The sequence below is a fragment of the Clupea harengus genome, chromosome 4 (assembly GCF_900700415.2).
Source record: "Clupea harengus chromosome 4, Ch_v2.0.2, whole genome shotgun sequence".
Lineage (NCBI taxonomy): Eukaryota > Metazoa > Chordata > Actinopteri > Clupeiformes > Clupeidae > Clupea > Clupea harengus.
In genome coordinates, this window is record NC_045155.1 from 23,302,592 (window position 1) to 23,315,824 (window position 13,233).

A 13,233-nucleotide genomic window follows, 5' to 3' on the forward strand; every position below is an offset into this window, starting at 1 on the left:
AACTTCAAGGCTAGCTAGCACAAGCAAGCTGTATAGCGAGCTAGCTACTGTGTGCTATCGACTTTTGCAAGCTAGCAATTAAATAAACGATTGAAATTACAACGGAACTGTCTATCACATATGACCACCCATCACATTTTCTTGAGTCACGATTCACTTCTTTCATCACTGCAAGCCTACAGTAGGCTTGTCTCCAGTTTGTTTTTCGCTTCTCAATGCTTTCAAACCGTTTCTTTCTTCACTGGAATGGAGCAGAGATGGGCAACCACGGTGAAAGGAGAGCGGACTCATGGACTTAACCATTTTACAGGGGAGGGGGAACTTGAAGATTTTAGAACAAGTTACCAAAGAGATCAACAGCTTAAGTAGCAAAAATATAATACCATTCAATAAATATATAGTATATTATAGGAGACACTTCTGACAACCTGGGTGGCAAGTGGGGTGGCAAGCAATTTTTTTAAGGGTGGCAGCTGCCACCCCTTGCCACCCCGGTGGTTTCGCCACTGGTGTGTACCGTGTTTAATACATCCTGCTCAGAACGCATTTTGAACGGTAGCGCAACCACAAGATGTCGCTTTCATAGTTGAAGACCTATGGCAACCTACGCATTTCCACCAGACTGTATGGTAACATGTGAGTGCTGGTACCGCCTACCTCAAATACTCACCGACTTTGACAACGAGTGGCTACTTTGCTTAAAGGTGCGTTGGACGTTTCGACAGGGCTTCTTGATAGAAGACTACACCGAGAATGAATTTATGGGGTGAGTGTACCTGGAACAACTGTCTCCATCGCATGTACTTAATTTAACTACTGACCGGTGCTAGTTCAAACTAAGTTAGAAAGCCTGGACTACGTTTACCCTGAAAGAGTCGTTAAGCAAACACCTTGGCAACCTTGGTGTTCAAATGATACTGTCTCTATCACTTCACTAATGTAGCCTAGTTGTTCAACGACACTTTGGAGAAACCAGCCCTGTATAGTTTATAGCCTAGAGTTAGGGTTAGTTAAGTGTAAATTAAAAATGGAAATCGTATCCATTTCCTCAAACAACTGCAGGCTGTTTCAGTGTTGGTTTGGATGTAATGATGTTCTTACGTGTTGATTTGGATTTAATGGTGCACTTATGTGTTGACCATTGAAGTTAATTCACTCATATTAAGTTATGTTAAACACTGAGCTTCGTTTCTATATTTTATTTAAACAGCCTCCATCTTCAAATCTAATCCGTCAAACAGCATTAATTTATTTGAAAATATTTACGGATCCCGGGTACAGCATATGGCGCGTGTTGTGGCTGTCTCCAGCCAGTTGGGCACTGTTGTGTATCCTGCCAATCTAACTAAACATCCGTATCCACCATGTCAGCCAACCATAACTAAACAAAACAACAAAAGTAAATGCTAATAAAATTCCCATATACCTGACCAGGCAGGCTCTCTCTCCCCCCTCTTCTATATCCTGTTGCTAATGCCCATATTAATACTGATAAAGTGGCCATATTACCTACTGTTAATTGACTAGCTAACTCTATCTCCTTATCTGTTTATGAAATGTATGTCTCCTAATACGGTTTTCTTCTCCAATCAAATGAGTGGAACATTCTGCAGCATTCTGATGAGCTGTGTAATACGTCACATCGATGATTAAAATGTCTGACGAAATTGCATTAACTAACTTCTCCTCAAAAGGTGTCACATGACCTGGATGTCTATCGCACTCGTTTGCATATATTATGATTATCATTTACAGTGTAACATTCTGTCAGGTTCTGCACCTTTTCACTCTCTGTTCCTGATGTTTGGACTTGTGTCTTTGTTTACTTCCTTGTTTAACCGTGTGTTTCTAGTGTTCATTGTGTTGTGTCTCTTTTAATTTAATGTGATCGTTTCACAGGAGTTATTTCTTCATGTGATTGCTGTTTTCCAGAACTTTCACAGGAGTTGTTTCTTCATGTGATTGCTGTTTTCCAGGTGATGCTGCAGCTCTGCTGCTCCTGACAGCAGTGTGTCTGAGTTTCTGTGCGGAGGCCCTGGAGAAGGTGGAGGCCCGGTGCCATTCTAACGTCAGCCTCCCCTGTGATGCTCACAGCCAGAACTACCGCTCTCTCACCTGGTACAAGGTAGCCACTCTGACTTACCGTCTGGTCATCAGATGTAACTCTGTGTCAGTGTGACTGGTCATCAGATGTGGGAGGTCTTTGTGATGTTCTCTCCTGTGGTTCTCTGATGTGTGAGGTCTTTGTGATGTTCTCTCCTGTGGTTCTCTGATGTGTGAGGTCTTTGTGATGTTCTCTCCTGTGGTTCTCTGATGTGTGAGGTCTTTGTGATGTTCTCTGATGTGTGAGGTCTTTGTGATGTTCTCTGATGTGTGATGTTCTGTTCCGCGGTTCTCTTAGCTGCACAGCCGGACGAGTATCCTCAAGAGGAAGGGGGGTAATATCACCACATATGATTACCCCCGTGCAGTTGCCCTTGGGCCTCAGGGGGAGCTGATCCTGCCCCGTGTTACCCCCGATGACTCGGGCACCTTCGAGTGCCTCCGGAAGGCAAACGTTGGGGGGCAGAACCAGGAGTCAATCATTAACCTCTCTGTTACAGGTAGGTACAACAGTGTTCTTCTCTGTGATTGGTACATATAGCAGTGTCCCTCTCTGTGATTGGTACATATAGCCATAGACATATATAGATAGACGCCCCACTGGCTGTTGGGTCGCGAGAAACGTGGCCGCCATATTGGGGTGGGACCAACTGACCTGTAAACAAACCCAAGAATGGTGGAGCTGCGGTTTTTCTGGATAAAAAGCACTACAGCGTTTACATTTCTCAACCGATTTCACTGAGTCGTTTTTATATTAAAGGGTTTATGATCGACATGAAGTTCCCCCAAAAAGTTTTGTCTCCATGTAAAGGCCCTGTCACACCATAACGTTCTGGTCAACGTTCTCTGAACTTTCTAATCGTTCAATTTCGAGCGTTCTAGGGCGAGGTGGACACATCTGGCGTGTGACTTAACGAAAGAATAGCGTAGGACTGACGCATGACTACTAGCGTGGGACTCACGCATGAGGAGCATGTAACAGCGACTAGTGACGTGTGCTGACGTGTCTGCTACTAGCGCTGCTGCAAGTAAGAAGATGATAAATGCTGCTTAAAGTAAGAAGAATACAAAGCCTCTTTCACTAGCAATGTCTTCGGACGAAGATTTACTGTTATTATTACTGTGATTTACGAAATAACGGGCGTTATTCCTGGGGTTTTTTGTTATAAAAATAAATGATTTAAATTTGACACTGAATTTGTGTTTCTCAATGTTTATTATTAGAAAACATCAACACATCCACACACATTATCCATGTCACAAGAGTCTTCATATCATATCCATCTGCCATGGAACAGCACCAGCTATAACAGCTATGTTCAAGTTCAGTACATCTACTTCATGCTGGGCTCAAGCAAGCATATATACCCTCCACTCCGCTTTTCGCTAGATTATGCAATGACCTTGCATGACATGATAGCATGGAATATGTAGATTATTAGTGCACAGAATAACATTTGCAATGATGTAAGTTGCGTTTGTTGATCACGTATGGTTAATAACATATTAATTGTAGAAGGGACATGATAAAATCAAGATCTTCCCTTGGTGAAAAAACTTTCGCCGATATCTTTGTATGAGAGATGGGTTAGGTGCTCAAAATTCCCAGGATCAAAGAGGCCGTTAGTAGGCATGTCCAAACTAAAAATCACGTCTCAGGATTGCTGCGCACATAAGTTATTTCGGGTGCATCAACTGTACTCAGTCTACCCTACCCAACGACTGACTATGATAGCCAAACGCGTGCAAAGTTAATAAAACGTTCCACGAAAGTTCTCCAGCGTTTAAATTAAACGTTGAAGAACGCTGGTCTCCATGAGAACTTTTGTGCATGTTCAAAAATGTATTTTCGGACCAGCGTTCTCCGCTGATCACCGCCGATTACTGACGATTACAGCGTTCACCAGCTTTCACACAACGCTCTTCTGGTGCTATACCAGCGACCGTGGACGATTACCAACGTTTCCTCTAATGTCATAGAACGTTGACAAGAATGTTATGGTGTGACGGGGCCTTTACTTTGAATCTCGATAGTAAGGCTATAATGGCCATAGACATATATACATGTGCATATGTCTATGGTAATCGATGCTAGACGCTCACTTTTCTTGTGCTCCCACAGCTCGTGCACTTTGAAAATACTAAGAAGAAATCTAAACTATCGAAATAGTGCTTCTTTAACTACTAATTATTGACCATCATTGAGAGAAATGGAACAAAATCTGCAAATAGCCTACAAATCAAGTAGTGAGACACTGGCAGTCAGTCAGTTTTTTATAGTTGGTTTCAAATATGTGAATAGAGAAACATAACCTTGAACAGTGCAATTGACAATAAAATGTAATTTCACAAACAAACACTTCTGATACAGAAAACGATGGTAAACAACGTATTGCCATGTATCTTTTCCCGAAAATCCCAGCCAGACACATTGTAACAAAAGTATTTGTTACAAGTGTGTGTTACATTTTATTGTCAATTGAACTGTTCAAGGTTATGTTTCTCTTTGCGCATATTTGAAACCAACTATAAAAAACATGATTGGTACATATAGCAGTGTCCTTCTCTGTGATTGGTACATATAGCAGTGTCCCTCTCTGTTACAGGTGGGTACAACAGTGTTCTTCTCTGTGATTGGTACATATAGCAGTGTCCCTCTCTGTGATTGGTACATATAGCAGTGTTCTTCTCTCTGATTGGTACATATAGCCAACTCTGTCCGTGAGAGTAGGACATATAGCCAACTCAGGATGTTAGTAAACATCTCTCCTCTGCTATTTTGTGGTCAGGTGGGGGGGAAGGGGGTTTTAGGTGCTTCCTGTTTAAGGGGTCTACTGCTTCCTGTTTAGAGTGTTGGTGCAGAGTTGGTTCAGTGTGCAGAGGTTCAGTGATATCATGTGGACATGAAGCATGAACACACACCAGTGCATACTCACACACACACACACACACACACACACACACACACACACACACTCACTGACACACACACACTCACACACACACACACACACACACACTCACTGACACACACACACACACTCACTAACACACACACACACACACACACACACACACTCACTGACACACACACACACACACACATACACACACACACACACACACGCACACACATCCACAGGTGCACACACACACATACTCACACACACTCACACACATACTCACACACACACACACTCACAGCCACAGGTGCACACACACACCAGTGCATACTCACTCACACACACACACACACACACACACACACAGCCACAGCCACAGGTGCACACACACACCAGTGCATACTCACTCACACACACACACACACACACACACACACACAGCCACAGGTGCACACACACACATTCTCACTCTCACACACACACACACACACACAGCCACAGGTGCACACACACACACACACACACAGCCACAGGTGCACTCACACACACATACTCACTCTCTCACACACACACACACATCTCCAGTGCACACACACACCAGTGCATACTCACTCACACACAGACACACACACATCTCCAGTGCACACACACTCACACACAAACACACATACACACATCAAGACACACACACACACATACACACCCACACACACATCACCAGTGTACATCATACCCTAGCTCTTACACACACATTACGTTTGCATACTGTGCACTGGGGTTTTCCTTGCTGGTGATGTGAATCTCACCTGTGTTGTGTGTGCTGTGTGTGTGCTGTGTGTGTGTGTGTGTGTGTGTGTGTGTGTGCTGTGTGTGTGTGTGTGTGTGTGTGTGTGTGCAGCCTGCATTCGGCCCACGGAGGTGATGCCCACGCCCAGCCTGCTGCCTGCTCTAGAGGGCCCCCTGCTGGAGGGGATGGTGGTGGTGCACGCAGGCTGGGCCTTCCTTGGCTTCAGCTCCCTCAGCCTCCTCAAAATCATCCTCTGCTTCGTGTCCGTCAAGGTGAGCTCTGAGTAACACACACCTGAGTAACACACACCTGAGTAACACACACCTGATCCCTCTGAGTAGCACAGACCTCAGCTATAGGTTACTAGCTGCTCACATTAACAAACGAACATTAGCTAAAGGTATAGGCTACTAGCTGCATACATTAACAAGCTAACAATAGCTTAAGGTATAGGCTACTAGCTGCTCACATTAACAAACGAACATTAGCTAAAGGTATAGGCTACTAGCTACTTACATTAACAAACTAACATTAGCTAAAGGTATAGGCTACTAGCTACTTACATTAACAAACTAACATTAGCTAAAGGTATAGGCTACTAGCTGCTTACATTAACAAACTAGCGTTAGCTAAAGGTATAGTACGGTGGCCGAGAGGTGCAAACAAACATTACAAAATCTGAAACACTTTTACAAAGCTTGAGACAAATTTACATTTTGGAAAACATTTTTATATATCATAAAACAAAATCACATTACCATAACACATTTACAAGTCCCGAAACAAATTTACATTTCAGAAAACAAATTAACAAGACGCAAAACACTTTTACAAGTCCCGAAACAAATTTACAAACGACATTAACCGGAAAGGGAATGTACCAACTCCGTGATTGACGTGGAAGTGATCATAGACATATACGTAGGCTATATACGGTATGTCTACGGAAGTGATAACGAAAGCGCTCAACTTTAGTTGATGGAGTTCATGGTGACCCAAGATTGACAGCGAGAGTGGTGTTTTGCCCGTTTTGTGGCAACCATATGAGCCGATTAACGCGATTTGGTTTTTCGTGTGGTCTTTAGAGTTTTTAAATGGAGCAGACCAGACTGAAGGACCAGATATCCCGCAGCAGTGCATACAATATTTTAATGAGGGACACTCGTACGCTGTAATCGTGGACATGATGTCATGTTTACACGGTGTACACATCAGCTTGAGGTCTCTGAAAAGACTTTATTTTTTTTAGCATTGGCACCCTCGAGGATTGAGCTCCCGGAGCAAATTCGTTACATGATCCCTTTTCACTCGCAGATTGTAGGCTACTTTTCTTTGAGCACCTGCCACATCATTCGGTAACCAAACCGATGTCTAGGTCCACGAAGTTCCAGTCGTATTGCCCTAATTATGACGTTTGTAGAGGAGAAATCCTTTCTGCGATATAACCGGGCATCATTCAGTTTGCTTTTTCACCATGAACTCCATCCATCAACTCACATTGAGCACTTCCGTTATCACTTCCACGTCAATCACGGAGTTGGTACATTCCCTTTCCGGTTAATGTCGTTTGTAAATTTGTTTCGCCACTTGTAAATTTGTATCGGGACTTGTAAAAGTGTTTCGCGTAATGTTAATTTGTTTTCTGAAATGTTAATTTGTTTCGGGACTTGTAAATGTGTTGTGGTAATGTCATTTTGTTTTATGATATGTAAAAATGTTTTCCAAAATGTAAATTTGTCTCAAGCTTTGTAAAAGTGTTTCAGATTTTGTAATGTTGATTTGCACCTCTCGGCCACCGTAGTATAGGCTACTATCTGCTTACATTAACAAACTAACATTAGCTAAAGGTATAGGCTACTAGCTGGTTACATTATCAAACTAACATTAGCTAAAGGTATAGGCTACTAGCTACTTACATTAACAAACTAACATAAGCACACACACACACACACACACACACACACACACACACACATGCTTTCCTACACCTCAAAGGCCGTGCACACACACAAACACACAGTGTGTCATCACAGGGGGAAGTCACCCTTTCCAGTCCATCTTTGGGCGCACAAAGCGCTGTGATGTTTCCAATTGGCATTTTCAGTATCGGGGAGCATTTGTGTAGGTGTGTGTGTGTGTGTGTGTTTGTGTGTGTTTAGGCCTGTGGTGTGTGTGTGTGTGTGTGTGTGTGTGTACGATTGAAACCTTTTTTTAAGGTATAGTGCTCTGTGTGTGTGTGTGAGGGGGGGGGGGGTATTTCCTGAGCAGGCGTTTATTCACTGAAGGTTATTTTTAACTTCGTCTGCTAACTGTGAGACTGTTTGTTACTTGACTCAGTTTGAAGGGCCAGGTACCACTGTGTGTGTGTGTGGGTGTTTGTGTGTGTGTGTGTGTGTGTGTGTGTGTGATGTGAATCTCACCTGTGGTGTGTGTGTGTGTGTGTGTGGGTGCTGTGAATCTCACCTGTGGTGTGTGTGTGTGTGCAGCCTGCATTCGGCCCACGGAGGTGATGCCCACGCCCAAGTAGTTACATTCCTGCACTTCTTTTTCCTTTTTTCTAGGTCGTTGTTTTCTAATTCTCATGTAAAGTAGTATTTATTGTTACACCATGCTTTTTATTGCTCTTAGCTTGACTGTTCTCTCCCTTGTACGTCGCTTTGGACAAAAGCGTCTGCTAAATGACTAAATGTAAATGTAAATGTAAATGTAAGTAGTCAATTTGCAAAGGTGCAATATAAAAATAGAATAGTTTAATCTCTGCTGTACATTGGCCAAGATCCAATGGAAAGTACTGATACAGGTCTAGAATTTAATTTGTGGTTAAATTATTATTTAATTTACAAAGAATTAAAAGTGACCTGTGGATTATTAACAGAATCTAAATCTACATGCTGTACTGCACAAGCAATTATAGAAAAACAACCAAATGTGATGACTGAAATATATTAGTTGACTTTGTATGTACCTGCATATATTTAATGTGATGACTGAAATATATTAGTTGACTTTGTATATGCCTGCATATATTTCATGTGATGACTGAAATATATTAGTTGACTCTGTATATGCCTGCATATATTTAATGTGATGACTGAAATATATTAGTTGACTTTGTATATGCCTGCATATATTTAATGTGATGACTGAAATATATTAGTTGACTTTGTATATGCCTGCATATATTTAATGTGATGACTGAAATATATTAGTTGACTTTGTATATGCCTCCATATATTTAATGTGGTGACTGAAATATATTAGTTGACTTTGTATATGCCTGCATATATTTAATGTGATGACTGAAATATATTAGTTGACTTTGTATATGCCTGCATATATTGAATGTGATGACTGAAATATGTTAGTTGACTTTGTATGTGCCTGCATATATTTAATGTGGATACAACTTAATCTCATCATTTTAAATGTGGATACAATTTAATCTCATTATTTTAAACCTTTGTTTGAAGAGCCGGGTTAGCCACAGCTTCAGACATTAAAATGTAAAGGTAAAGATAGGTATTTAGCATATTCAATCAACTGTTCTTGGAAATATCACATTCTTTCAGCATTCACAGATTGGGCCCATGATCTGTCCTTGTGTGTGTGTGCACGTGCGTGTTTGTGTACATCTGTGTTTGTGTGTGTGTGTGTGTGTGTGTGTGTGTGTGTGTGTGTATCAGAGAGAGATGGGAGGCAGTTTTGGTATTGAGAAAAGAGGCTTGACCCCATGTGACCTTCTCTCTCCTGTGCCCTCTGCTTGACCCCATGTGACCTCTGCTTGACCCCATGTGACCTCTGCTTGACCCCATGTGCCCTCTGTTTGACCCCATATGACCTTCTCTCCTGTGACCTCTGCTTGACCCCATGTGACCTTCTCTCCTGTGACCTCTGCAGGTCTTTGCCAAGGTCAGATGCTCCAGGAATCAGCGGCTGGGAAGCCAAAGGTCACGGAGGTGACGGAGAGAGATGCAGGCCGAGCAGTCTGCTCCCTGGATGTTCAGTCCAAAACCACAAATCAGTTAAATTCAGATGTATTTCTATAGTGGGAACTGTGTTAATGTCAATTATTTACATTTGGGGTTGTTACTTTTTATTTACTTTGTGCCTGCTCTTTTCTTTTTGACTAATAGGTTTCAGGTGCGACCTAGGTTCGGGGGCGGAGTCGTTTCCTTTATAAAGCGTGTCCTGCCGTGGATGAAGGAGCTTGCTAGTACCGAGTGGCCTCACGTCCTGTTTCTAACGCCAACGGATGGATCTCTACTGTTGTGAAATTGTGATACTAGTCTTTTGTTAATAAATAAACCCCCTAGACACAAGCCCCCTTTGACTTTTTGTCTTTAATGTTGCAGTCAGCGAGGCTGGCCGTAACATATTGGGATCTTCGTCCGGTTTTTGAATTCGGTTAGTAGTTGTCCAACATTGCGACTGTTTGTGAGTATTGTGTTGACTGGGTTAGGGTTAGGAGTATTGGGTTAGTGTTTGTGAGTATTGTGTTGACTGGGTGTATTAGCGTGCATTTGCGCTGGTAGCCACTGTCTGCCACTTTGTTATTTTAGTTTGTTGTTTTCTGGTGGTAATCCTTACGTGTGTGCGTTATCAGGAGGTTTGTTGTAGGCTGCACTACTGGCTTGCTGCATCCTCCTGAGCTAAACGGATAAAGTATACCAGGTAGGGAACCCACTGAAGACTAGCAAGGGTAAGTTAGAGTTTTCTATTTTCATAGGTAGGTAGGGGTTGCGGTGTGGTAGCGAAGTCACCCAGTTAAGTCTCACGTTTTTGCGTCGCCTTGTAGACTTTTGAGCATCCTGTTCGTGTGTGGGCGTGACTTCTGATCCATTCGGGAGTGTTTTGTGATTATTTTGGGGCACTTTTTGTGATCACTGCGTGAATTTTGTGGTATAGCAGCCATTTTGATTTTGTTTTGTGTGTAGTGGTAGTGTGGTTGTGTGATCATGACTTCTGCAGCGCAGGACTTGGCAGACAATCCCTCGGAGGGGGCATTTCACCGCCTCACGAAAGATCAGCTGATAGAGGTAGCAGCGATCTTTAAGATCGAGTTGACTAGCGGTGAAAAGCAAATAAAACGCACCGTTAAGTCCGTCATACTGCCCTTTTTGGTGGAGAAGGGAGTCTTGCCACCAGTAGATATGAGAGAGACGATTCACATGAAGGAGCTGTCTATTGAGGAGAAAAAATTGCCTCCCTGGCGCGGTTGCCACCCACCTCAACGAGCGTCAGGTTGACACTCTGCACGAAGCTGTTGTCTTGGCTGACGAGTTTGCGTTAACGCATTACTTCTACTCCAGAGACCCGCACAGGCCAATTCCGCAGAGAGAGGGTATTGCGTTCTTCCATTAGCCCGGAGCAAGCCTGTTTCTATTGTAAGAAGCGCGGACACTTGGTGGCAGAGTGTCCGGTGTTAGAGAGGAAACAGGCTGCGGATATGGTCACCGTAATTAAAGCTACTCCCCATCCAACGCTGCCAATGACCGAATCCACCAGTGACTCAGAGTCTGGTTATGAGCCTTTTCTCAGTGACGGTTTTGTGTCGCTGCCTGGTGGGCAACACCTTACACCGATGCGCATTCTCCGTGATACTGGAGCCTCACTATCGTTCATCTTGCAAGGGGTTCTACCTCTCTCTGGTGAGTCAAAGATTGGCCCCAGCGTTCTTGTGCGCGGTTTTGAGATGGGCTCGACCATTGTGCCACTCCACCAGATAGAGTTGAAATCTAACGTGCTTACAAAAGGCAGTGTAGCTGTCGGCGTTCGTAGATCTCTGCCAGTTCTGGGAGTCACGTTTATTCTAGGAAATGATATCGGTGGTGGTAACGTTTGGAGTAGGGTTAATTCGGAAGAGTTTCTGCAGGTTGCTGAACCTGTTGAACTTATGATTCACGAATTTGCGCAGCAACATCCCGATGTGTTCCCCGCCTGTGCGGTGACTCGCGCTATGGCGGGGGGAAACTCCTCGAAGCGTAGGGAGCGCTCATCCTCTTGACGAGTCGGTAGTTCCGAAGTCATCTCCTAGTGTTCGTCCTACTAGGTCTGACAAGGAAGCAAGTAAAGCTGGAAAATAATCTGGCCGATTCACTAGCGAAAACCTAGTTGCTGCTCAGAAGGCTGATATGTCACTCGCCTGTCTTTTTCAAGCTGCCTCTTGCGATGTCGACCTTAATCAGGAATGCTTCTTCGTGAGAGATGGCATTTTAATGAGAGACCTAATAGTGTTCCTGACCAGGGGAATTCGGTCCATCAGATTGTGGTACCATCTGTGTATAGGGAGGAGATTCTAAGAGTAGCCCACGATGGCCTGGCTGGTCATTTGGGTATTGCGAAGACACTTAACCAACCACCATCGAACTTTATGTCCCGCGTGTTCGCTCGCACGCTGAAACAGCTGCGCATACAACATAATGTTTCCAGTGCCTATCATCCTGAGAGCCAGAGGGCACTGGAACGTTATCACCAAACGTTGAAGGGCATGTTGCGTACGTATTGCTTGGAGTCTGATCGAGACTGGGCCGACGCCGTTCCCTGGTTACTGTTCGCAAGCAGGGAGGTAACCCAAGAATCCCTTGGATTCAGTCCTGCTGATCTTGTGTTTAGGCACACACCCCGTGGGCCTTTGGCCGTGTTGAAAGATCAGTTTTTAAGTGAGTCTCCTGTCAAGGACGTCTGCAGCCATGTTACGAATTTTAGGTCTCGTCTCCACCGAGCCCTTGAGTTGGCTCGAGAGAATCTTGGGCGAGCTCAAGGTAAGATGAAAAACTGGTATGACCGTAAAGCGGTCAGTCGCCACTTTGAAGTGGGTGAGAAAGTCCTTTAGCTTCTTCCGATTCCAGGTTCTGCGTTGCAAGCCCAGTTCAGTGGTCCGTATGTGGTAGAGGACAAGGTCTCTGACCGTGATTACGTAATTGCTACTCCCGATCGGCGCCAGCAGAGGCGTCTATGCCATGTTAACATGCTGATGCCTTATTTTGAGCGTGTTCCAATCGCTGCTTGTAGTCCAGTGTCCGATACGTTGCCATCCACGGATGGTACGGTGCTGCTTTCTGTTTTGGTGGAGGAGAGTGACGACGCTGAGAGTTGCCCGGCCCGTGCTGTGGTTGAGGGGCGTCTTAACAATACTGAAACACTCTCTGTTTTGCCTGAACATCTCCCACACCTCTCAGACTCCCAGAGGGCTGACGTTTTAGAGATTATTCACCAGTTTCCTGAGCTGTTTAGTGATGTACCGAAGCAAACTCACGACATAGAACATGACATTGATGTAGGTACTGCTGCTCCAATTAAGCAGCACCCGTACCGGGTGAATCCGGTAAAACGAGCGGTCTTGAGAAAGGAAGTTGAGTACATGCTCTTGAATCGGATCTCTACTGTTGTGAAATTGTGATACTAGTCTTTTGTTAATAAATAAACCCCCTAGACACAAGC

At 43.9% G+C, this 13,233-nt stretch overlaps 1 protein-coding gene across 2 annotated transcripts; it reads left to right on the plus strand.

Moving 5' to 3' along the window:
* The first annotated feature begins 524 nt into the window (after positions 1–524).
* Positions 525–13,233, plus strand: LOC116220340. Of its 2 annotated transcripts, none has more exons than XR_004163592.2 (6): positions 525–766; positions 1,977–2,125; positions 2,402–2,603; positions 5,905–6,065; positions 9,691–9,814; positions 9,927–10,112. XR_004163592.2 is itself a non-coding variant. In XM_031566825.2 (6 exons), exons 1-6 carry the CDS (start codon positions 754–756, stop codon positions 10,063–10,065), a joined length of 723 nt encoding a protein of 240 aa, XP_031422685.1. In that variant the 5' UTR covers positions 527–753; the 3' UTR covers positions 10,066–13,233. The 2 variants fall into 2 exon arrangements, 1 of the variants encoding a protein (XP_031422685.1); XM_031566825.2 differs by having other exon boundaries at positions 527–766; positions 9,691–9,749; positions 9,927–13,233.

Excerpts from the sequence above, each read along its gene's own strand:
- LOC116220340 (XM_031566825.2), top strand. Across the intron at positions 2,126-2,401 it reads GCTCTCTCACCTGGTACAAG|CTGCACAGCCGGACGAGTAT; the intron begins GTAGCCACTCTG and ends CGGTTCTCTTAG. Across the intron at positions 6,066-9,690 it reads TCTGCTTCGTGTCCGTCAAG|GTCTTTGCCAAGGTCAGATG; the intron begins GTGAGCTCTGAG and ends TGACCTCTGCAG.